This window comes from Betta splendens, chromosome 7 (genome assembly GCF_900634795.4).
Source record: "Betta splendens chromosome 7, fBetSpl5.4, whole genome shotgun sequence".
NCBI classification, from domain to species: domain Eukaryota; kingdom Metazoa; phylum Chordata; class Actinopteri; order Anabantiformes; family Osphronemidae; genus Betta; species Betta splendens.
The window spans coordinates 15,234,798-15,258,569 of NC_040887.2; the positions used below are offsets into that span (position 1 = coordinate 15,234,798).

Genomic DNA, 23,772 nt, shown 5'->3' on the forward strand with positions numbered 1-23,772 from the left:
GTCATAGGGACTAAACGCGCCTGGAACCGCCGATCCAGGCTGTTCCGCTCTGTGGCAGCGTGGAGTAACACGAGAGAGGCAGGGGCACGTGCGTACAGGCATGGACAGAGCCCCCCCCCACGCTTCGCAGAGGCCAATGAGAATGATGGAGCCGCGGAAGTTCCATCTTTGTGATTTTCTTGAATGACTTATTCTTAGTCTCAGTCTTTAGAAACATTTTTTAACTTATTTATTTTAGAACTTACAGGATACTTAAACTGTAGTAATCTATGATTTATCTATAATATAATAATATGTAACTACATATAAAATAAAATTTAGAAATATATGAGAAACACCTTTGTCTCAAAAGACATTTGGATTGAACATAAAATTACTGCAACAAAAGTCCAATCACGATCAGAACCTTTGAAATAAACACCTGATTGTTATCAACTCAGTATTTTTATTGTACTCAGTGTTTAACTATATATACAGCTCATTATTTTTATGCTAATATTTTATAAGAAAATATTTAATAATATCAATATCAATAATATATATCAATAATAATATCAATATTTAATAATATCATAATAATAATATCACTAATGTATATTCCAATTAATCCAGATTATAATTATGTATTTCTAGAAATGAATTATTAATTCAAATATTTAAAAAACAAATAGTACAAATATTACTGCAGTCTCTGTCAATGTGAAAAACATGATTTTTAAAAAGAACGAGCCTCTTCCTAATGGGTAAAAAAGAACAGAGCCATGACTGATGTTAAATTCAAAAACACCAAGTGTTGGTGTTATTGTATCTCCTCCCTTATCTCTCCTCAAACATTTCCCCCTGAACCTTCACACTCAGGGGGACTTTGGGATGTCCTAGAGAACATTTGGGTTGGGAATATGCAAATTTAACAATACAATGCATTTTAACACCACTTTACCCAATATATAATGCATATAACAATAAACAACTAAGAAATAAAATATATAATAATATCATATAATATTGCTGAAGTGCATTTCATTTTCATTTCCTTGTCTTGTGTACAGAGCAGACCTTCCATGTGGTGGAGAGCCTAACAGCACACATGCCCTTGTCAAATTATAGGGTTTGACCTAAAACATTCTTATTAATGTTAGTAATGAAATCATTTGTTCTGTTTTATTTCATTTGACCTCCAGCGTCTTTGTGTGTGTGGATGTCACGGCTGTCAGGTCTTTAAGCTCCGTTTCCAGAGTTAACAGTAAAAGCATAGTAGCTTCCAGAAAGCAATCCACTGTTATTTACATTTTTCTGATTATACCATGTGTTGGATCTGTGCTGTGTTTTGACTTGTTCTCTATGAATTTGCAGGGTGTGCCCTGTAGATTCAGAACCATCCACAAGTGAGCACAATTTCTGTAAATCAAAATAAGGAATGATGTCGTTTTCAGCGTACAACAAAACAGATAACACACAAACATCTGAACTTGTACTGCAACGACCTCTAGTTAAGAGCATGTGCATCTGTTGGTTCTGACTGGTGGTTGTCTATAAACAGGGGGGTCAGAGAGCTCAGTTAAAAAGTCAGAGTTCAAATGATTCTACTCAGTCAACACTCAAAGTGGCATCATACAGTTGATGATGTCAACCATGCAAATAAAAGTCCTTATGAAATGGGAGCTAATGTGACTACGACAGTGGTTTTCTAGTGGGGCTGAAACCTACCAGCTAAAGACTAGATCCACTTCTTCACTTGCAGTGTTCAATCCCATTGTAGATTTGAAACCTGGCTGAACCTAGACAGCTGATGGTCCATTGTCACAGCTCCGTGGCCAGTAAAGCCGTGTGACGCTCTAATCAATCATCGATCAGCATGAATCTGAGGACACGACACCACAGAACTTTGCAGGACGCTAAATATTTACTGTAACTCCTGATCTGATCTTCACCAGTCACAAATACAACCAGGATATTTCTAGGGTGATAAAACATGCTCCTACACTTTTTTATTAGTTGTTCGTGACATTGTGAGTAAGTGGAGGTGGATACTTATACTCATAGTTTTATGTGTATTTTTTGGTTCTGTATGGACACACGTAGGTTGGGCCAACTGTGTTCTAGAAGCATCAAGAGCTGATGTCTGTTCAAGGCAGAACCATACTGCACTCATGTCAGATATAAAACCATTGAGCTACCACCAAGTCTAAGTGTTGTCGGAACTGTAGAAACCCACCCAAAAGTAAAGTTTATACATATTAGGTGTGTTAGTTTAATTTGTTAAAGGGTATTTGTACAGTAGATATGCATGTGAAGATTTAACTGAGGATAAGAACATGGTGGTCGTGCTGCTGCTGCGACTGGAGCTACGACAAACTCTCGTAATTAAATGTGTGCAGGGGTCCAATCTCTATGTGTCAACTCTCCTGTAGAAAAAAACCAACATCACACATTCTATTAAGGTCAAACAGCAAATTTTTGCCACAACCGTTAATCTACTGTTGTATTTTTAGAAATATGTGGAGAATTAATTATCAAACAATGTACGCCAGAAAGTCGCTGAGTCTGTCAGAAAATCATTTACCAAGTTTTTTCCAGCTCAGACCAAGTGTTGTTCCAAAGCATGACAGCCAGAAAATGAATTATTAGTTTGAATTGGTTTTCAAATATAATCCTTCAAATAAATTACAGTGATTCCACACATCTTTAAATATTCATTTACAATAAAACACCTGAGTAAATTATGACGAGCGTAAATACAGACTTAACTCTTCTAACTTAGTGACTTTCTGCCAATGACGACACATAAATCTATTAATAGGAGTAAGATAATGGTGTACAAATTATGACTGCGTGTGGAAGCAGTAATGAGCTGAGCTGGAAGCCACAGACACAGAGTAGCGCCACAAGAGGCTCTCCTGACCTCTTGTGGCTGAGCTGGAACGACATGGTGGAACCAGCACCTGTCACATTACTGTGGTGGGTCCATTCACTGACGGGCAGCAGAATGACGAGCGTGTCCCCTGCTGATTAAAGCATCCTGGACAATCCAGTGAAATCATTCCAAAATGAAAATGTCAGCTTAAAACACCAGCGCTGTGTATTTGACATGATATAATATTAGTTTTAGAAAAAAAAACAATCCCCTCCCTAGTTACGGTGAGATTCACTGTCAAGCTGCACCGCGAGGGGTTCGTGTGTGCTCAGATGGAGACATCGTGATCAAGTGGAGGTGGATATTTATGCTGTAATAACACTTATCGTGGTGCGTGTTGGCGTTTTACTATGGTTGTGTGGACAAATTCTACTGTAACTATTACTATTCTACTGTAACTATTATTTCTACCTTTAACTCAATAGCATCAAGGTTGGTTTCATGATCCTCCTGGTTAGTTTAGATAGTTAAACTTAAAGGGTTAAGTAACAAGTTTCCTCACAGCAACAGAATGGCCTTTGTGTGTGTGTGTGTGTGTGTGTGTGTGTGTGTGTGTGTGTGTGTGTGTGTGTGTGTGTGTGTGTGTGTGTGTGTGTGTGTGTGTGTGTGTGTGTGTGTCCGTCTCCGACCTTGCCGTCTCCACGCTCTTCACTTTGCCTGCAGTGCTTTTGTTCTGCCCATATTGTTTGGCCTCTTCTGCTCCTGGGTAAATATCTTTTACAAGTTTCAGGGACACTATCTTGAGCTCCTGACTCAGACACGCTCACAACCACATCTCTACGCCTGGTGTTACCGTGGCAACGTGAAGGCCAAAAGTGCTGAGGTGCTGTAGAACTGCATGCATGAAGACGCGGAGATGCTTGTCCGCTGTCTTCGGTCGGCTCTGAAGTGACCACGACACATTTGTCCAAATGTGGCACTGGATCAGCTGGAGTCAGTTGGGACAAAGAGCAGCTGGTTTCAGACTTATAGCAAAGCTCTGAACTCCTCTGACCAAAGTTCTGACAATAGCCTGTCATCTACCTCATACATCTTTTATTTTTTTTTTTACTGAATGCAAATTCAACACAGATTCCTGTTCAGCACCAAACAGACACTAACAGATTATAGTGACTCAAGAGTCACATAGTTTAGTCGACGAAGCCCTGATCTGAGGAAAGTGAATTCTTCAGGCAAGAACTATGTTATTGATGCAAAACCTGCTTTAAAGGTCCTCATCCATCCCCATCATTGACTCTGGGGCAAGTCAGAGTTCTGATGGTCCGACTGTCACTCTACAGAGAGTGTAACAGCGACCAGCTCTGAATGAAGATATAAGAAGTGTGTTAAGATGAGGCGACGCTTCTGTTTGTTTATAGTCCATAAATGTCACGCAACCCTTCAGTGGTCACAGTGGGTGGAGGCAACGAAGTGAGCACTAACTCCCACCTGCACCAAACATCTCACGACTTATATGTGCAGTTAATTGCCCCATTAGAACACACACACACACACACGCACACACACACACACACACACGATATTACTGATTTAGTGTTGTTGCCTCTTCCTCAGCATTGTTGCCAGTTCAGTTCATGGCCCTAGCTCCAGTTCTGTTGCTCCCTTTCTTCTTCCATCTTCATGGTCTCAGACAGAACAGGTTCTACAAGTCCTTATCACCTTGACCCTAACCCGTCCCCTGTTCTTTACCTGTGTTCTGTAAATTGCAACCCTTTTTTTTTACTTTCTTCCGAGCTTCTTCTTATAATGAGAGCTACTGGCAGTCAAGGTGGCGCTGGACCTGAGACGTTAGTTGGAGGTAACTGTGTGGGAGGACCACATGAATGTACCGGTGGGCCTCATCAGGACATCAGCTCAGGTCAAAACGTCTCCCCTGCCTTGTGCGTGAGCAAGCACTTGTTGAACTGTCTTGGTTTTGCATAACACTTGACACAAATGTCAAAAGTGTACTCTCAGTCCCAAACTGTGCTTGTTGCATTATCTCTGCTGTGCTGCAAGACACTCAATCACCAGGTGTCGCGTCGTGTGCCACACTGACACAGGACATCGCAGGTTCCGCCGCCGCCGCCGCCGAGCGGGGGTGACGCCTCTCGGTGAGAAGCCAGCGCATCTTCACCCAGACGGGAGCCCGTGGAGCGGCTCGCTTTGGACCTGAACCGTCTGACAAGCCATGAAAGAAAATGACTGACACCAGAAATAGAGCGGAGCTTTTCCTTGAGCACACGCGGATAACAAGGAAACCTGTCAACAACAGCTGTCCCCTGCTGTTTGTGAGGAGGAACCCAGCCCACGCAGCATAATGCTGGTAATAGAAGACGTTGGGGAGACAGCAGGGTGCTGCTTAAATATCAACCTGTTACAGACAAAACAGAAGCTGAGTGCCTTATGATATGTATGTATCATGCTAATCTAGTATAATTAAAGCATAATGACCAGACCAGACCTCCTCTACAGCTGCTCCACGGCCCAGTTCTGATGGGACCGGGAACTTTTCCTGTAGGGTCAAAGACTGAAGGAAGCCCAGCCGCTCAGCATCCGGAAGGAAACCGTCTGTGGCCGTGTTGGGGTTTACTGCGCAGGGACAAATGGGCCGTGTTGCTGGAGAGGAAATGGCAAAATGCTTTTAAGCGCCTTGCAGGAATTCTGAGCGCCACGCTGTGTCAGAGCCGCACAAAGGAAGCGTGGGAAGTCACGCAGGTGAGCGTCTGATGCATCATTTATTGGTGAGTGTTCCACCGAATGGAAAGTCGCAGTTATCTTCCGCAAACATACGGCAGGATCCCGGTTCCACATGACGGGGATGCCAAAAACATGCGTCTGGAGAAGAATCAGAAAGGAGATTGTGCTTATGTTGCCGAGTGGCATCAGTGGTGTATTTACCCTATGAATCAATTGGCCATTTGATACAGATAACGCTGTCTGCAATCACATTAAAGTCATATTATTTACAGTTTGTGAACTGACGAGGACACACATCAGCCTTTCATAGAATAAATACATCCCCTAAATGTAATTAATGAACCAGGCATCTGATCTGTGCAGTGACGTTAAATACACCACAATGGAAAACAGAAAACGTCCTTAAATGTTGATTATTAAATATTATTGAAGGATTGCTCCAGCTCAGACCTTTCACAAACTGAAAAACAATATCAAACCCAAGATTGTTGAGCCCTTAGAATTCATCAGTACCTTAATGATGCCTTTTCTCAATTTAAACATTTTCTAAGTTTAAGTTTCTTAATTCTACTGTGAATATGACTGCATGCATCCTGTTTGTATATAGATTTTTCTTTTACATAGCGCACATTTATTTGGGATTTGGGTTGGATATAAGAATCACTGAAATAAAACATAAGCAACTGTGTAACCATAAAAAGCTAAAGTTGAATCAACTGGTTACTAACTGGAACTGGCTCATTGCAGAGAACTACTACAAAACCAAAATGAAATTACTCTGCAAAGAAAACAATACATTTAAAATGTGGGATGTTTGGTTAAATACTACATTCTACATTGTAGAATTCTAAGGATAAAATTGGCTCAGAAATGTGTTTACCTGCATATTGTGTTAATAAGAAGTAAACTACTAAACAATAACTGGAAAAATGTTGGAGAAGGAAATGTTGCATAAGTAACACAAGCACAGCTAACGCTAAGTAGCAACAGACTACAGTGTTACACGTCAACGTGGTAACAATAAAGATTGTTTTATAAGATCAAGTTTCTTGAACGTTTAGTTTTAAACATTAAAGGTTTATTATTTTATCCTACTCACAGATCCTTCACTTCTTTATCTTCCTGTCTGACTCAGGAGCCTCATATTCACAACAGCAGTAAAATGACCTTGAGCTCCAGAGAAATTGAAAAGAAGGCGAGAATGACTCTCTGTGACTAAGGATCTGTGTGTGTGTGTGTCTATGTGTGTGCCTGTGTCTGTGCTTTATAAAGAATTCAATCAAAATTTGAAGAACAAGTTAAATTAAAAAATGCTCAGGAAGTCATTTTCAAATGAAGCTAGTCTTCAACTACCCCCATACGTGCTATGAAAGCCTTTCATTCCACTTTAGTAAGGACAAACCATTACATTTTCACCGGGCAGCTTTGCTGGTTCATTTAAGTGAATGAAATTTCTATTACACAAACAGCATTGGGCCATTATTAAATGATAAATCACATATGCTGCATTAATTATATATTGTGGTGTATAGTATATAAAGATGGTGCGGTGTGATTGCTCCGTCACTGATGATCTATAAAAGCATCCTGTTTTATTTTCTACATAACTCTACTCTATGTACAGAATTTGTTTTTATTACAGCGAACCACCTTATTTCAAGGCAGAGTTTTATTATCCTCAAATGTAATAAAACAAATGTAAAAAATAAATGAACACCCTGTTCTTGGTAGCTGGAATTTAATAAAACGATCACTATCACATTTATAAAATTGAAAGTTGGAAAAGCCAGGGAGCAAAGCTACAAGTCAACATCTAATGAGTGAAGTTGCACCTTCTCCACCTTTTCCTCCTTGCTTTTCTTCCTGTGTCTCCGACTGTCTGGACCTCTTCACCGATACCGTGTGTCTGACTGCATGAAGTTGCTGATCCAGCCCTGCTGTGTTCTATTTGCTGCCTGAGGTTGTTGTTCTCAGTCAAGAAGGATGGTGGCCCACCCTAAGCCTGGTTCTGACAGAGGTTTTTCCTTTCTATTGTACCCAGAATCAGGCCACATTAGTAGTTTTTCATCTGCATCTGCAGGCTGGACTCAAACCCAGCAAGTATTAGTATTATCATGGCATACTGGATGCTGTGCTTGTCTTCTAAGTCCTTTAGTGTGCGTTTGGATTAAATTTCCCTTTACCTCGTTAGGCTTGATTATACTATTAATCCTGCTTAGATGATTTGGGAGTAAACTCCTGGGTGGACCCTAATTGCCTGTAAGAATCCCGTGAAACACTGTACTGAGGTTTTTCCTGACCTGACATTAAAAGTAAAACTATTTAAAAAAAGAAATTCCTTTAAATGTGAAGGACAGTCAAGTGAGTTTACTGTACATAACTCGCTGGCTCCACTGAACCATGGTTGAGGTTTCAGGTCCCTTTCTTAATGTGCAGAAGGAGTGAGGGAAATCACAAAGGCCAAAGTAAATCTGCATTTAAACTAACTATTGAGATCTTATGAACCAGCATTCAGTTAAATGGACCATTTTGAATTAGGAAATTCTTCTAAATTAGGTTCTGAAACGATTCAATTAAGTTATTGCATTCCGGTCAATCTGAATCCTGCCTGGAGCATTAAACACAGAGCACCTGTTACCTTTCATCCGCAACCTCCAGGCGAGCCTTGTGAGCCAGGGAAATAGGTAGTAGGTAGTAGTAGCAAGTAGGGGCAGGTTTAGAGGCGGCAGGTGAGACTGACTCCAGAACATCCACATGTAGGTGCAGTTTTTCATCAGACTCAGGTGGTGTCAGCTTGTTCTCCATTCTCCAGCCTGTCAGAGGAATCTCCATGTAAACAGCTACGACTTGCATTTGTGTATCCTTTACTTTCAGATGTTCATTCTTTATGCAGCATATTTTTCACAGCTGTGCTTCCATATTCCACGTTCATGTCTCTAATAAAGTGCTTCCAGTGCAGCACATTGTTTGTAAAGTTAGATAGCAACATATTACTAATATTGCACCCTGTCAACATCCTCACCAACGTCATTTTAATCAGTGTCAAGGCTGTTTTCTCAGGCTTTTGTTTTCTTTGTATGAGAGCTCATCCATTCAGCCTCATTCAAGGCTGCCTGGGTTTGAAGCACCAGCGCTCCGAGTTGCCTTCGATTCAAACAAGGCTTTTCAGCTCTGCACCATTTAGCGGAACTGTTTCGCCTCGTGCGCGCAACTTTGACAACTCTAAAAACTCTGCCTTCATCATGTAATTGGCTGTGACGTCAATAAGCAAAGTAACACGTTCTTTAATTGAAACATTTAGCGACGTGCACCCCCCCCCCACACACACACACACCCTCCTGTCAGCATCACAACCACCTTGTTATTCTCTTTAAGTCTCTATTCAACGCCATGAACATGTGATGAAGTGATCCCCCACCCATCAAGAAGGTTTATTTATGGTGCTGATGGCAGCTTTTCTTAACGGCTGCTATGGTTACCTTCACACCAGATACAGTGTAGACTTAAGGTTGGCGGTGTTGTTGTCGCGTGTGTGGACTCACCTCACTTTTGTCTCATAACAGATCTTTTATCATTGGTGGAGGTGTGAGGCATCACCAAGGAGTCGGTGTGGGGGGAGCTGTGTTGCCGTATGATGCTGATGATGATGATGGTGATGATGATGATGATGATGATGATGATGATGATGATGATGATGATGATGATGATGATGATGATGATGATGATGGAAAAGCCTCTGAGAACATATCTGTCATCCACTCTGTCACAATGGGCTTGTGCGCTCCCAGATACACAAGAGCGTGTCGCAACGGCGTTTATTATTTCACGGCCATTGGACACGAGACAAACAAACGCAGGTGACCATCGAAGCGATTGTGCTGTAAATCATGACACATAAGATAACGCCGGGCCTGGCGGTGGGCTGCGTGTGCGTGTGTCTAGCAGCATGTGGGAGTAGCAAGCCAGCGTTGTGCGTGCGTCGTGCAGGTGTCTCCAGGTTACTGGGGAATGCAAATGCAAACAAGGCTGCTCAAACAGAGAGAACCGGGGGCCACACACACACACACACACACACACACACACACACACACACACACACACACACACACACACACACACACACACACATACACAAACACTGCGCTGCCTGTGTGGGTGTGTTTTAGAACTGAACCAATACAAGCAGGACTGGAGAACAGGGGCGGCAGAGGGGTCGGAGAACATGTGACCTACAGCTGTTTGTCGTGTGTGCGTCCAGTGACGTTACCAACAACTTCCACAAAGCGGCTGGAAGCTTCCCCCATTATCTTTTTTTTAAATTCCGAGAAATAAAATCTGAGTTTAAGGTCGCAGAACGCTTGTTTGGAAACTTACTGGAGAAGTAAGTAAAGAGGAGCTCCATCAACCAGCTGGTCTTCTGTTCCTGGATGACTGCAGTTAACACATCATCCCACCATAGCGTCAATGAGTCCAGTATGACCACTAACCAGTAGGAACAATAGCTAAGGCTTGGAAATGAGACGCAGGATGCAGAAATGGGTGCTGTCACGTCTCCCAATGAGAAGCAGCTGTTAGCGATGGGCAGGTCTCAGATGTCAGAGCTTCATCACTGGACCGGAAGCCGAGGCGTCCTGTTGGCCCCGGGTTCTAAGGTGACAGCCAGGAGTGGACGAGTCCAAACAGAACAACAAAAAGGCAGGAAACAGCCTTTTAGAGCAGCGCGTGCGTGACCTGATGCCCGTTAGCTGGACCACATCAGAGGCTCCTCCTGCTACAAGGAGACATGAGCGGCCTCGGGTCGAGGTCAGGTGACCTTCGCTGTTATAAACACACCAGTACCAACCCTGACCTGGTTCCTCTGACCTAAAGGCGTCCGCATGCTTTCAGCTGCTCAAACAGTGTGGGTCATGAGGACAGAGGCTATATTGGGACAGTGGGGGTGCAGTGTGCATGTAAGACATAGAGTAAGAAGCCTGAATAACCCAGCTCCAGAACCCGTCTGACCCGGTTTAACGGCTGGATCGGCTGCAGACGATAAGAAAACATCCGCTCCCTGCGATCGGTCAAAGGCAGCGTGTGCGTGCATGCGTGGAAGCCCAAGGAGTGGATTAATCATTTATTGAAAAAACTTCAGGAGGCGAACAGAGACGCCACAGTCTTACTGGGTTCCGCTGCTCTGGAAGCTGCGGTTTCACGTGGCCGACGCTCGCAGTTCCTCCTCCTCACTGTGTCACCGGACCTGAAGAAAACATGACGACGCAGAGGAGCAGAGGACTGTACAGACTCCAGAGGAGTCACCCTGTTTACTGTAACTATGGTAATCACCTTCTACTAACCCAGATCCCAGATCTGTTCTGTGAGCCGTGTCCAATACATTTGTGTGGGTGTGTCCCAGAGTGGGTTCTGCTGGAGCAGAACCCAGCTGTGGACTGTGGAAGCTGGAGAACCAGCGAACGTCCTGGATTCCATCACTGTTTAACTCCTGGAGCTCACTCACACTCATAAAAGGCCTGAGCTCAGGTATCAGGAAGTTTGGTAACGTGTTTTTTTCTTGTAGCCGCTGCCGTTAAACATTTGGAGTTCATAAATACAAAATGATTCAAATGCATGTTTACTCAGACATCTTTGTTTTGTGGTTGATCACAGCTGTGAATTCCACCGCTGCGCTGGTCTCATCTCGTTTTCATTTGCTCTTAATATGAATGCTACTGCAAATCAAGGTCAGTGTTTTAGGCCCAGAATAGAAACGGCGTCAAGAATTCAAACTCGAGGGGCCGAACTGTTGTGGGCGTGTTGCCAGTGGCACCGGAGTGGGTGACACGACCAGCGCTCCGGTCCAGTTTGACTAACGCACCAAGGACGAAGCTTCGCAGGGCGATGATGGAGAGAGACGACCTCTCTTCATCATCGCGATCGCACGGCCACGATCGCTTTCAGGCCTTGTTCTTTCCTCCAAACGGAAAGGATTCTGGATCCAAACGTTCAACTGGGACAATCACACGCCAGTAATGCAGACTGTGCTCACCTTCATCTTCAGGGGCTGCGCTGTCAGTCACTAACATAATGCATTGGCTAAGAATCGTTAAACAGCTGAGGACACACACATTCATCTTAAGACGAGATCATGAGATCAATGAGTGGCTGCTTTACTTCATCAACTCTCTGCTGGTTGCCTGGCAACGCCAAGACAACAAGACTCCACTTCTGCTTTGTGCAGATTACCGTAAGAGGCTGGTTCTGAGCTGGATCTTCGTCCCCGTCCATCCATCCCAGCACAGATCAAACTCCTGGGAGGAGTTCTGGTTCATCCAGGATGATCTGGGAGCAAACCTGAGGAGCAAAATGTCCCATCATGCATTTTGCCACATGAATTCGACTTTACCGATTGACAGTCATCGCAGGAAGTAGATTCGAGCAGAGCCGCGTCGGTCACTGCTGCATGGATGCTATTTACAGGGAGATCCTGGAGAATCAGGGTGTTTGACCTCCATGGTGCAGCAGTCGGGCCTTTGCTTGCTCCGTATTGTGTCTAAGTGGACATTTAATCCACTGCACTACAGGTGACTGACACCGACTGGATCAATGCGCGATAAGAGACAGCGGCGTGAGCAAATACAAGAAGCCGATGAATCAATAGCGGCGGTGATCAATGAGCTTTTCATGCGGCACTCCACTTCAGTGGACGACGCGTGGAGACGTAAACATCGGGAGAAAGCCCACTCCAGGTTGCCTGGGAGCCTTTTGTCAGAGTGGCAGAGATAAGGTGAAGCTCAAACACTGGAGTCCAGACGTGACGGAGCACATGCAGCGACAGGCTTCGCTGGAACAGGCTGCTTCACGCGGTGAATGATGAAGCCGAGCTCAGCCACAGGTTCTCCCTCCACTGCTGGTGATGTGTAACCTACACAACACGACAACCAAGACTGCGTTGCATATTAATCCAACTGTTTGGAGACACTTTCTTTGGGATTTTGATCCAGTTTTTCAGTCTGTTCTGGTCCAACTGTCAGGATGACATAAAAAAAAGAGCTGGACAAATGTAGGTGTAAAAGTACAGTGAGTCATTCATAGTAACTTCTATCTCCTGTAATTTCTTTACAGATCCAGGTTTCTGGTTTATCTCACACATTCAGAGTTTTCAGGCTCTGTTCTTCTCTGCAGACAAAGGCAATTTTGTCATTTGTGGAGGTGGTGGCCGAACGGTCTTACGCCAGCTCCCATGTTCACCATGTGCTGCACACTGACCCCCCAAAAAACTTTATTCCAATGGGCCATCATTTACAAAATGAGCTCCAAATAGGCCCTTTATTAAAGTTTGATCCATCTCGTTCTGCATCATTTCAGTAAGGAGACGTCCCCTTATCCTAAAAAACTCCCATCTTGGTTGTGGAGGAGCGTCTTCTCCGACTGATGACAGTTTGTTCCCCACAAAACAAGGACAGGGAAAGGAAACGAGAGGCAGTTGTTTCTCGGAGTCAGATGTTTGAATCATTTTGATCCAAAAAAACTTTGACTACAGCAAACGGGAAAAGGCACGACTTGTATAAATGCTGCAAAACGTTTGCCTCCCTGCAAATCTGATATTTTCTGCTCCAAACGCCTCGCGGTGACGAAGGTGGCCGCGACCGGCTTCACGCTGTCTGGAGTGAAACCTGTGGATCAGCCGTCTGTGGGGAGATGAGGAGGAGCTGAGAGTGCAACCCTGAATCTGAGCCTGATCCAGGGGTGGTTGATGGTGAGATGATGGAAACGGATGAGCTCGTGTCCAACAGTCAGACTGAAGGTTCATCTCACAGTAGAACCCCCCCTTAAAACTTCATCTGACCAAATGTTGCTCTACAATGGCATCAGTAACCAAATGATGCTGAGGGCATTGCTTTGTCGAAAGCAGATAATGAGTCATGTCGCTTTAGGTTCTGTAGATCCTTCTCACTTTCTCCTTTTATTCCTCGTCCTCCTGACTAAAAACCTACTAACCTCCGTCCATTTTCGAGCTCTCGCTGCAAAGCCAAAGTCAGTCCCTGCTCCGATAAAGCATCTATTATTGTGCGCAGTCAACTTAATCTCTTCTCATTCCCTGTCATTGTGTTTTATTTTGGTCTAAGGGAACAAATAAATGTCATTGTTGGCTGATGTCAGCGTGATGTGGATCCGCCTGATCCAGCCCCCAGGTACGAAAGATTCCGACGAGGACGAGCTGGTGGGATGCGCTGCGCCGCCGCTCAGACCTTCTCCTTGTGGGCGTCGTTAAAGCTCCTGAAGCGGGGAGGGATGAGGTGGGGTGGGGGGTGTGAGGGGGGTTATTTACGCAGTACGTCTCCCTCCCTTTGTGATGCGCTGCGGTGACACAGCCGAGACTCCGGCGATAAAAAGACGAGGCGCGCGCGAGAGGCGCAAGAGTTGGAGGGCGGAAAACGACTGTCCACTCGATGCTCGATGCGCTTCTGAGAGTCTTGACACGACTGGAAGTATCTGTCCAACTCCCGAGGTACTGACCCGCTCCAGGTTCTGTACTTTGCTTTGCTGAAACTTTCATTTAGATCTTGCGAGTCGTATGTTTGTGTTGTTTTTTTTGGGGGGGGGGGGCGTCCACAGATTTATGACTGAGACGGTTTTACCAGACGTGTGGTTTTATGAGTTCAGGTGAAATCCGCGGACTCGGGCTCCGTTAAACTGTGCCGCCCGTGTTTGCGCAGGGACCGGTGCACAATGGAGTGGTACGTCCTGGTGCTGATGCTGAGCCTGCCGCCCTCCGTCCACAGCGACTGCTCTTCACGGTGTCAGCAATGCGCGCAACAGATGCTCGGCCCGGGCGCCGCCTTCAGTAGCCTGGTAAGAACAACTTTACGCACGAGCGGCGGACGAGGCGGAAGTTGGGCGAAATGAAGGGAGAGGCTTCATTTCAGGGCGCAACGGTTCGGTCCCTCGGTTCGTTATCGGTGGGGATGTTTCAGTGCGCTCCTCCATCTAATATAAAGCGGAACGACGAACTAACGCGGCGAGTGGTGCGAAGCAGACGAAAACAACGTGTTTGACGTCGTTTCACGCTCTTTCTCTGTCCGTCTGTCCGTCTCTGTCTCTCTGTCCGTCCCACAGTCGTGCGCCGCGGACTGCGGGGAGCAGCTGGACAGCTGCGTCCAGGCTCCGGCGGAGGCGGACTTCAGCCAGGACGAGGCCGCGGAGGGCGAGGAGAGCCAGCAGGCGGCCGTGGTCAAACGCTACGGGGGCTTCATCAAGAGGATCGACAAGAACAAAAACAAGATCTTCAGCTCCCCGTGGCGCGACAATTACATCCTCAAGGCCGCGGGGCCGCCCAGAAAGTACGAGGACTTGTTGAAGAGGCTGGACGCGCGCGACGCGGACGCGCCGGGCGACTCCGACGACGCGTCGGAGGACGCGGCGCCCCGCGGCTACGTCAAGCGCTACGGCGGCTTTTTACGCAAATTCGGCCCCAAGACGAAGAGGAGTAGCTCAGCGGAGCAGGAGGACGCGGAGCCCGAGGAGCTGCAGAAGCGATACGGAGGCTTCATGCGCAGGGTGCGACCGAAGTTGAACAACCTCAAGTGGGACAAGCGGTACGGAGGCTTTCTGCGCCGCCACTTCAAAATCTCCATGCGCTCCGCGGAGGACCCGTTTTACGCCTACGACGACTCGAGCCTATAGACGAACGGGGAAAGTAAAAGGAACTGGTGCAGGTTCACTCGAACGGTCCCCGTTAGTCCACGATCAGCACACGCCGGCCCGTCTCGCTTCTAGTCTACTCAAATGCCTTCTGTACCGAGTCTCAGTGTGTGTCTGTCATTCAATAAACGATGCTTGTTTAATAAAACCCACAATAAAACCACTCCGTTATCTCCACTCGTCTTTAATTGTGGAACGTGACTAAAGAGAACAAACTAAGCAGGTTCATTTAGTAAATGCATGCTAGAAGTAATGTTTGACAAACTAAAAAGACTTCCCGTCTCTGATTTGTCACTTTTACACCCAAAGCAAAACGAGCGTTCTCTTAGATTTAGATTTCTCCCCGATCAAAGCACGTGAAGCCTCTGGACCTGCAGGTGAAGGTATGAGTCACTGAATTAGCTGTGGCGCCACCTTGTGGAGACTAGCAGAATTACACTCCAAACGCTCAGGACATTCCATAAATATAAAAAAATAAAGTTTTTATACAGAATTTAATGTACTCGATTTAGTTTCTACTAATAAATAAAAAGATAGTTTATTATTGCAGATAGGTTTAGTAGAAGATTTTCTTCTTCTGCACCTGACTGTTACGCACACATTTTTTTATCAGTTACCCACGCTGTTCATAAAAACTGAGCATTTATTACCAAACTGATTGATGCTCTTTTCTTCAGCCTGTCAGGGATACATCCATACACAGACAGTGCATGTTGACAGAAAAGAAGACGTCAACCTAACAAACATTTCAGTATTTTGGAAGGTTGACGAGGAAGGTTCAACTGACGGACGATCATTAAAAGTCTGAGCTCCATCACACGCTGCAAACATCCAAATGAAACAGAGGCAATAAGCTGGGGGGGGGGGGGTAGCAGCTGTGAGGTGTCTCACTGCTGCTCGCCCATCTGCCCCCCATCGTCCTCTCTCAGCTGCTCTGGCTGACCTCCCTCACCGTCGTCGGCCTGGATTGTCTCGTGAGACTCATCAACCGCGGTTTCCATGGCGTCCACCACACTGATGCCACCAATCTGGTGCTGGATGGCGGTGCCCTGCGCGGCGGTCAGGTTCTGCAGGCCCGCCGGCAGCGTCACCAGCTGGAACTGCTGGAACTGAGAGCCCAGTTTTACAAAGGAGGCCGTGGACGCGTTGGCGCCCACCGTGCCCTCCTGACCCGCCACCGTGGACAGCACAGTGAGGTTAGACGCATCGGCCGCCAGCTCCGACCCGGCGAGAGGAGAGGTGAGGAGGGTGTACCCGCCGGGTGGGGCTCCGGACACCGTCAGCACCTTGCCCAGTGGCAGGCTGGTCAGCTGGTTGAGAGGCAGCGTGATCTGGGTTGGGGTGGCACTCACTGACGCTGGGCCTGAGATGGCCCGGGTCAGTCGGGGACGCTTGAGGGGAGGGGGTGCGGGAACTGGGGTGAGGGTCATCAGGACGTTGTTGAGGTGCTGGGACTTGCTCTTCAGCTCTTTGGCCCGTTTCCTGTGCTCATCACATTGCTGCTCCAGAGCTGCAGGAGACATCGTTTCAACCACGGAAAAAGTGAAACAAATATCATTACTTATTTACTGCATTTAACTCCAACGATAGCTGCTGAGGGTTCTTGTACTGACCTGCCAGGCTGCGAGTGTACTGCTCTCTGTAACGATCCATCTGACTTTTATGACTGGCCAGAACCTTCTTCACCTGGTCCAGCATCCCAAAGTTCTGCACAATATTGTTGAGCAAAACTGCATCTGGGGAAATTAAAACAAGTTCTATTAAACATGCACAAACACTCAACTCCACTAGTGTCATGTGTGACGTTTAATCAGACTATTATATTTAACTACTCTGTCATCCAGCGTGTTCAAAGAGAGGAAAGTCTACACTCTGATCTTATTTATCACTGTGCTACAAACTAAAGGTGAATAAGAGACAGAAAATTCCCAAAATCGTCTAGAGAGATGAAGACTGAAAGTAATTGCCAGTTAACGGTTTCAGGCTTCACCACGGGGCATCGTGGAACAACTGTGCTGAAGTCAGTGAGAAAAACTCAATGAAAAACTCCCTGCTGTAAGTGTTCAATGTCTCCGGGTGAGACGAGTCATGTTAAAGTAGAGGAGGGTGGTGTAGGTTAAAAATCCATCATTGATGCTGCCTCTGAGGAGAATCTAGTACTTGGCTGAAGAACCTATTATTTACCTGTTATTTATTTAGTATATTCAGTTTTATCTTCATATTGACACCTTTCAAATTTCATCCGGTGCATTACCTGAGTTAAATGTGTCCCTCAGAGCAGAAGTCACAGTTGAGTCTAGAGTCAATCTGAATGTCGAGTTGGAAGTTGATCGATAAGCATTTTATGTATGAGTCACCAACTTGAGCATCCGTCTTTTTATGTTTAAGGGCTCATTTCAACAGGAGTGATTGATTTTCTTAGGCTGCTTTGAGTCGAACGTTGGACTTTTTAAAAGAAAAGCTTCTGTGTGTGTCCTTCTAACCTTTAACCTGTAGCGGTGGGTCACACACTCGTTCCTGCAGCCCCTTCAGCACATCCTGCAGCTCCTTCTGGAAGTCCTCCACCACCTCCTCCAGAAGTCCTGACTCCTTCACGCCACGCCAGAACGCTACCGTGTCCTCTGAACACACACACACGGCCAGTACGATGTGTCAACAATTGCCTCATTCCACATGATGATGAATTGAGCTTAAGCTCACCTCCAATGGCTGTGACCCACTCTGAAGTTTCCTCTGTCCCATCACTAAACGGGGCTCCTACTCCGTTCACTGCAACACAAGTGGTAAACTACACTCAGAATTTATCTAGAACACAGTTGCACAAAAAAGTAATGGTGCTGAAAATTCACTGGCTTTGTGCAATAAATTGGTCAGTAAATGACATCTGCTCTACACCAAAGTCATAACTATCGATAAACTCAGTATTTCTAGGCTGATAAAACAAAACTATTAAACACAATACTACATATTTGTAGTTTAATCTTTCTGCTACAGATCTCAGGTTTGTGGATCAGATCTGGCACCAATGCCTCTCTACCTTCATCCATAATAATCATTAGCTCTATTTGACATTGGACTAAGCCCTGAACTAGTGGGACGACTGAGGCTTTGGAACCTACGATCAGCAGATGATGGTGTGGCAGCAACCAGGTCAGAAGAGTGATCGCTGCTGATGGACACTTTAGTTCCCACCAGGTCTATCTTGGTGCTGCGGCAGGTGTTGGAGCAGACCTTTGCGTGCTGGTAGAAGTCCAGTTCACCCGAGTCCATGATCTTTCTGTGAAGCAGAATGAAAGCTATTTAAAAGGGAGCAAAATACAACCACGTCTGATGGAACAGTGCCACCCTGAGGCGTGTCTGTCACCTGCACATCAATTACTAAAAGGGAGGGAAAAGTTACAATCACACCTTAGTGGAATAATGGATGAATGAAGATACTAAATAATGGTCCAATCCTAACACTGATTACTTCCTGCACCTGTAGAGTTGTTTAGTTATTCATGCTGTGGAAATGTTTGTTGGTGGCTTTGTGTGAAGGTGAGAGCTAAATGAAAAGTGTACTTTTACAGTTCAGACCTGAGCATGGTGCCGTTGAGACGGATCGCTCTCTTCCAGTCCTTCAGAGTCGATTTCCCCGCTAAACAAACAAACTCCTTGGGGCTGATAAGCTGCTCATTAAACTGATCAGAGAGGAATAAAACACAGTTTTAATCTTTTCAATTTTAAACTATATGAACATATGGTAAAATCTGCTCAGAAGTTAAGTGTGCTGTGTTAAGTCACACACCTGAACACATTTCACATTAATCCCAGGACAGACAAACTTCTTCCAAACCAGCATGGCTTTAGCATCTCCACAGGTGATTGGGTAGAAGACATCAGCCTCCACGTCCACTTCCTCACTTAATTTCACTGCAGACACAGAAACACACACAAATATTTCATGACTACTACGATAGTGAATAGTAATTTCTCAGTAACTATTTAACAATATTTATGTTGGACTTGTTTTTAGATGTGACAACTAACGCCCAAATTAAAAGTAATTAGAACTACTTGATTTTAAGCCTGGCATTTTACCTCGTCAAATAAATGAAACAATCCATCTACATAAAATAAGACAGTGAGGACAGAGAGGGTTGCATTGTCTTTTGATTAGGGGGGGAAATACTTGCTCTTCTAAGAGCTGCTAATGCTTCCGCAGAGAAGTGTACAGATTTCAGAGTGATGCAAAAAAGAAATGAGGAGGGCAATAAGTGAAGTGGCACAAATTCATCTGGCTGGCAATTTTAGCAAACTAATCATGTCACCTACATTTGAAAATGTCAGTATTTATGCTTTACCAATGACTGCCTCTTCTTTAGACAGAGAATCCTCTCTGCTGGCTTCAGCCTCTGCTTCCACTGGTGTCACTGTGAGGACGTCTTCCCTGGAAGTTCAGATCAAAACAATCCTGGTCAAAAAGGTGCTATAAGTGTGTCAATGCTGTAAATACAGCTGTGTGCATTAGAGTGCACCATACCCGGACTGATGGTTCAGCTCTGTGGTCACCAGCACTGCTTTATCCTCCTCCACCACAGAGGGAAGGTCCTCGCTCACAGTGTCCGGTAGCCTAACGATCACCACCTCGCTTATTTCAGCCATGCTGCCCTCTGATGCTGCCACGGAGCTTCACAGCTACATATGACGGGAGAGACGGTAGCTTTCAGTGTTTAGGTAGTTTGAGGTTTGTACAAGTTACTAAAACATCGACAAATAAATAGGCTACATAAGGAATATGTGCGGTAAAGATTACTTGATCCTCTTGTATTTCTGCTCCTCAACATGTCAGAAAACTTTGTGCTTCTACATTTAGCTTTGGCTTTTCTTACATACACTTAAATACACGTTCAAAATAGACGCACTGAGGTGAACGACACTAACCAAAAGTAAATACGAGCCCAGCTGTAACTGATCATTCCTCTAAGTGACAAAAAACTAGCTTCTAGTGTAAACAGTGTGATCAGTGTGACACTAGACGCTACGTCTGGGACAGATAACGTCCATCCACTCAAGCGCATCCTGGCTGACTCGTAGCTTCCACTGTTTTAAACATGTATCTTAAATATAGCTTACCTCCTAAAATAAACCGTTTTGTGGTCGATGCTCACAGGTCCCGTAGTGGAATCTGTTCTTCTGCGGCTTTTAGCCCGCCAGGATGTCTGCTAGCTAGCTTTGTTTGATTCTGCCCAGCTGGCTAGCTAGAAGGAGAAAGCATCTAATAGATCCATCAAGGTGGCAGGTGTCCTTTACGTTTCATCCAGCTTTGATTCTAAAAGACGCGGGATAAATAAACTTTTTTAAAATAAATATATTCTCATTTCCACAACACTAAACGAATGTGTTTGAGTTTGCTTCTTCTTCGTTGCCTTTATTTATTGGTCGTACATTGACATTTTGGTGTACGTCGCCATCTAGTGGACAGAGCACATACGTCAGATGTCTAATTTTTAGTGTTTATTGGGGAAAAAACGTGTTATTTAAATAACTTGTGTGCCTAATAAACAATATATTTTTAATAGAATTTGGAAAAGGTTATGCCTTGTTACGATATGAATTTATGTATTTAGTCAGAAGAGAACCATTTCACGAACCAGAATTTAATATCTATGTAATTCATTTTATTGTATTATATTCTAATTCTACAAAGTGAGTCTAGTCAATAAGAAATAATAAAGACACGTGAAGAACAAAATTTACATGTTTATATGAACTTATATGAACTCCCATGTTAGTTTGTGGTTTGTGGTGAATGCGAAATATGTGGCAATATGGCAGATTTAGTTAAGTTTAGTTTAGTTTAAAAATCAGGGACCAAAATCAATAAGTACTTTTTGTGTAGCTCTTTTGAACTACTTTACATATTATGTGTATGTGTGTTATTGTTAATATTAAAACACGTATATTAGTATTAGAAGAAGAAGAAGAAGATGACATGCGCAGTAGAGATAGCCGCAGTTAAACAAACACGGCTGTCACTCAGTGTAAAATGCTCATCTCGTCCAACTTTTATTTACAAATTAGTTCTTAAAATTGTTGTAGTTATTAACAAACACGACTTAGAAATGTCGAGTTCTGCGTGGTCGGACACAGTCCTCCAGCTGCTCCGCCGAATGAACAATTTTTATTCACCAGGTAGACGAGCTAGAAAAGAACCTGGCCTTAATCAGCTGTTTCAAACAGCACTTCTAACAACGAGTAACGGGTCCGTGTCGTTCTCCCGCAGGATCCCGTCGTGCTAAGTGCTTCAGGTTTGAGATAGACGGAGCTCACGTTGGCTGGATTCCTCCCCGCGTAGCCCCGCTGCTCACGCGGTATCCAGATGTGTTCACTCCGCCAGACGGTGGCGCAGTGTCTCTGGTTCCCCGTCTGGAGTCCTGTGAGGAGAGATCCGAGGCCGTGGACGCTGTCCTACGGGCCCTCCGACAGGAGGGCTCCCTATCCTGTCTGAAAGGTTGGAGAGACGAGGTAAGGCTTTGTCAGGCTGCTACCTGAGCTCTGCAGTGAAAACTGAAGCAGAACAGGTGATTACTTCAACTACAGCCACAGGAAGCAACAACACTGATGAGATTGCGTCTCCCACCACCACTGTAGGGGAAAGAATGCGTGTCTACTTTTGATTAACACCACGTGTATCAGTAAACAGGAAGCTTTCTCACGTTTCAGAACTACAGTGTGATGCCAAAGTTCTCTGACCCCCCTCTAATGTGGATGGAAAGAGCAGCTACAAGTACGGTTTAGGCAGCCCATGTAAAGTTCTCTTACTGACATCACTAGTGTTGTACAAGCTGACTGTGTGCTCCCACAGGTCTGTTTGGGGTGAAGCGGTATGGAGTCCATATCAACGGTTACACTGTCAGTGACAGCGGGGAGGTCAGCATGTGGTTGGCTCGACGCTCCCCGTCCAAGCAGACGTACCCTGGACTTCTGGACAACTTGGTGAGTACAGATCTCACCTGCCCCTGTGCACGCGCACGCTGCCACAGAGACGAGCAACGCGTGAATGGAGGAGGCTCATGTGCTGTTTTCCTGAAGGCAGCGGGTGGTCTGGCTGCTGGCGTCAGCATTAAACACACACTGATCAAAGAATGTCAGGAGGAAGCGTGTATCCCAGCGGCCATAGCTGAGAAAGCTCTTCCTGTAAGCACAGTAAGGTGAGCTTCATAGCGCTCTTGTGACATCACATCACATTTGATGAGGTGAAAGAGGCCAAAGCAGCAATGACTGTTTCCTGGAGCACTAACAACTACAGTCTGTTAGATATGACATGTTATGGACTACTTACCTATTTTTATTGATTTTCTAGCTACACCTATGAAGAAGAGGAGGGGATCTTTGCCGAAAGTCAGTTTGTGTTTGATGTGAAACTTCCTCGGGACTTTAAGCCCAGGATCGGGGATGGGGAAGTGCAGGATTTCTACCTGCTGCCTATAGATGAGGTTGGTCTTACCAACACTTTGGTGAACAAAACACAAAATAGGCCTTGTCTGACTGTTCTGTGCTGGTTGCAGGTGAAGGAACTTCTGGCCACAGATGACTTCAAGCCCAACTGTGCCATGGTGGTCCTGGACTTCCTCATTAGACACTCCTTTATTGAGCCTGACACAGGTGTGTGCCTACCTCACACTGTTCCTACTGTGAAATTAAATTATATAAAATCCTTTATTAAAACAATTTGTTTGTTGATTCCAGAGCGTTTCTATCAGGAGTTTGTGGAAGGACTCCATCAGACATTATAGAAGGCAGCTGAACATTGAGTTCTGATAGGAGATGACACCACGCAACTAAATTACAGACTTTTACATGTATTCAGTTGCTGTGGGTTTTTTCACTTGATTCAACGAGTTCAGGATGGTGACAGTTGAACAAGCACTGGATCTGGTCTGAAAAAATGTCTTTGTATTTGTGTTTTATTTTCCTTTATTGCAATTTAGAATATTTTAAAATGTGAGTAGAATAACACTTTTACACTGGAGTTACTCCAGTGAGTCTCATATCCACGTCAGCTGCACAGGTACTGAGTTATGTTTTAGCACGGTTTATAATCTGAGTTATAAGTGCATAAGAAGCCACTATTTAAGTAAATTGATTTGTATTGTAAGTAAAAAAACGAATACAATGGGATTCTGCCGCTTACATATATAATGTGTATTATATAGCAAAATGTCTTTAGGGGTAATAATCACAGAATCCATGAGACATCAAGAACTAAATCTGATAAACATGCACATTTAGCTTTGCTCTCAAAAATCTGGATTGAATAGCTCATTAAGTATGTTAAAACGGTTAATACGTCATGTTTGTACTTTGTGATGCACCACCTGCCAACACCAGGACAAATTCCTGGGTCTGTAAGGTGCTCTCTCCATGACCTGGCAATAAAGCTTTTTATGATTTGGATTCTGACATGAGTTTATAAAAAACCTGTTCTTAGCAACCACACTAGCACTATATGCTTC

General features: G+C 44.8%; 3 protein-coding genes across 5 annotated transcripts; 2 read left to right on the forward strand and 1 right to left on the reverse strand.

The window, feature by feature from the left end:
- The first annotated feature begins 13,910 nt into the window (after positions 1-13,910).
- Positions 13,911-15,437, forward strand: pdyn (prodynorphin). 2 transcript variants are annotated; one of them, XM_041071617.2, is made up of 3 exons: positions 13,911-14,098; positions 14,290-14,425; positions 14,690-15,437. In XM_041071617.2, the coding sequence occupies exons 1-3, from the start codon at positions 13,926-13,928 to the stop codon at positions 15,254-15,256; spliced, it is 876 nt and encodes a 291-aa protein (XP_040927551.1). In that variant the 5' UTR covers positions 13,911-13,925; the 3' UTR covers positions 15,257-15,437. The 2 variants fall into 2 exon arrangements, with proteins under 2 accessions (XP_040927551.1, XP_029012810.1); XM_029156977.1 differs by having other exon boundaries at positions 13,925-14,081.
- Positions 15,438-15,899: 462 nt separating this feature from the next.
- Positions 15,900-20,702, reverse strand: gmeb2 (glucocorticoid modulatory element binding protein 2). The gene is made up of 10 exons (XM_029156972.3): positions 20,390-20,702; positions 19,797-19,951; positions 19,618-19,703; positions 19,062-19,186; positions 18,851-18,954; positions 18,394-18,551; positions 17,975-18,043; positions 17,758-17,895; positions 16,888-17,010; positions 15,900-16,784 (listed from the first exon to the last, which is right to left on the reverse strand). The coding sequence occupies exons 2-10, from the start codon at positions 19,916-19,918 to the stop codon at positions 16,162-16,164; spliced, it is 1,548 nt and encodes a 515-aa protein (XP_029012805.1). The 5' UTR covers positions 19,919-19,951; positions 20,390-20,702; the 3' UTR covers positions 15,900-16,161.
- Positions 20,703-21,247: 545 nt separating this feature from the next.
- On the forward strand, positions 21,248-23,713 carry tpk2 (thiamin pyrophosphokinase 2). Of its 2 annotated transcripts, XM_029156976.1 has the most exons (8): positions 21,248-21,448; positions 21,540-21,781; positions 21,980-22,043; positions 22,122-22,252; positions 22,349-22,467; positions 22,620-22,752; positions 22,825-22,921; positions 23,006-23,713. In XM_029156976.1, exons 1-8 carry the CDS (start codon positions 21,379-21,381, stop codon positions 23,050-23,052), a joined length of 903 nt encoding a protein of 300 aa, XP_029012809.1. In that variant the 5' UTR covers positions 21,248-21,378; the 3' UTR covers positions 23,053-23,713. The 2 variants fall into 2 exon arrangements, with proteins under 2 accessions (XP_029012809.1, XP_029012806.1); XM_029156973.1 differs by having other exon boundaries at positions 22,122-22,467.
- Positions 23,714-23,772: the final 59 nt, after the last annotated feature.

Excerpts from the sequence above, each read along its gene's own strand:
- pdyn (XM_041071617.2), top strand. The coding sequence starts at position 13,926 with ATGCGCTGCGGTGACACAGCCGAGACTCCGGCGATAAAAAGACGAGGC. Across the intron at positions 14,099-14,289 it reads GAGGTACTGACCCGCTCCAG|GGACCGGTGCACAATGGAGT; the intron begins GTTCTGTACTTT and ends GTGTTTGCGCAG. Across the intron at positions 14,426-14,689 it reads GCGCCGCCTTCAGTAGCCTG|TCGTGCGCCGCGGACTGCGG; the intron begins GTAAGAACAACT and ends TCCGTCCCACAG.
- gmeb2 (XM_029156972.3), bottom strand. The coding sequence starts at position 19,918 with ATGGCTGAAATAAGCGAGGTGGTGATCGTTAGGCTACCGGACACTGTG. Across the intron at positions 18,955-19,061 it reads TTAATGTGAAATGTGTTCAG|TTTAATGAGCAGCTTATCAG; the intron begins GTGTGTGACTTA and ends CTCTCTGATCAG. Across the intron at positions 18,552-18,850 it reads CTCAACGGCACCATGCTCAG|AAAGATCATGGACTCGGGTG; the intron begins GTCTGAACTGTA and ends TCTGCTTCACAG.
- tpk2 (XM_029156973.1), top strand. The coding sequence starts at position 21,379 with ATGTCGAGTTCTGCGTGGTCGGACACAGTCCTCCAGCTGCTCCGCCGA. Across the intron at positions 21,782-21,979 it reads TGAAAGGTTGGAGAGACGAG|AACTACAGTGTGATGCCAAA; the intron begins GTAAGGCTTTGT and ends CTCACGTTTCAG. Across the intron at positions 22,044-22,121 it reads GATGGAAAGAGCAGCTACAA|GTCTGTTTGGGGTGAAGCGG; the intron begins GTACGGTTTAGG and ends GTGCTCCCACAG.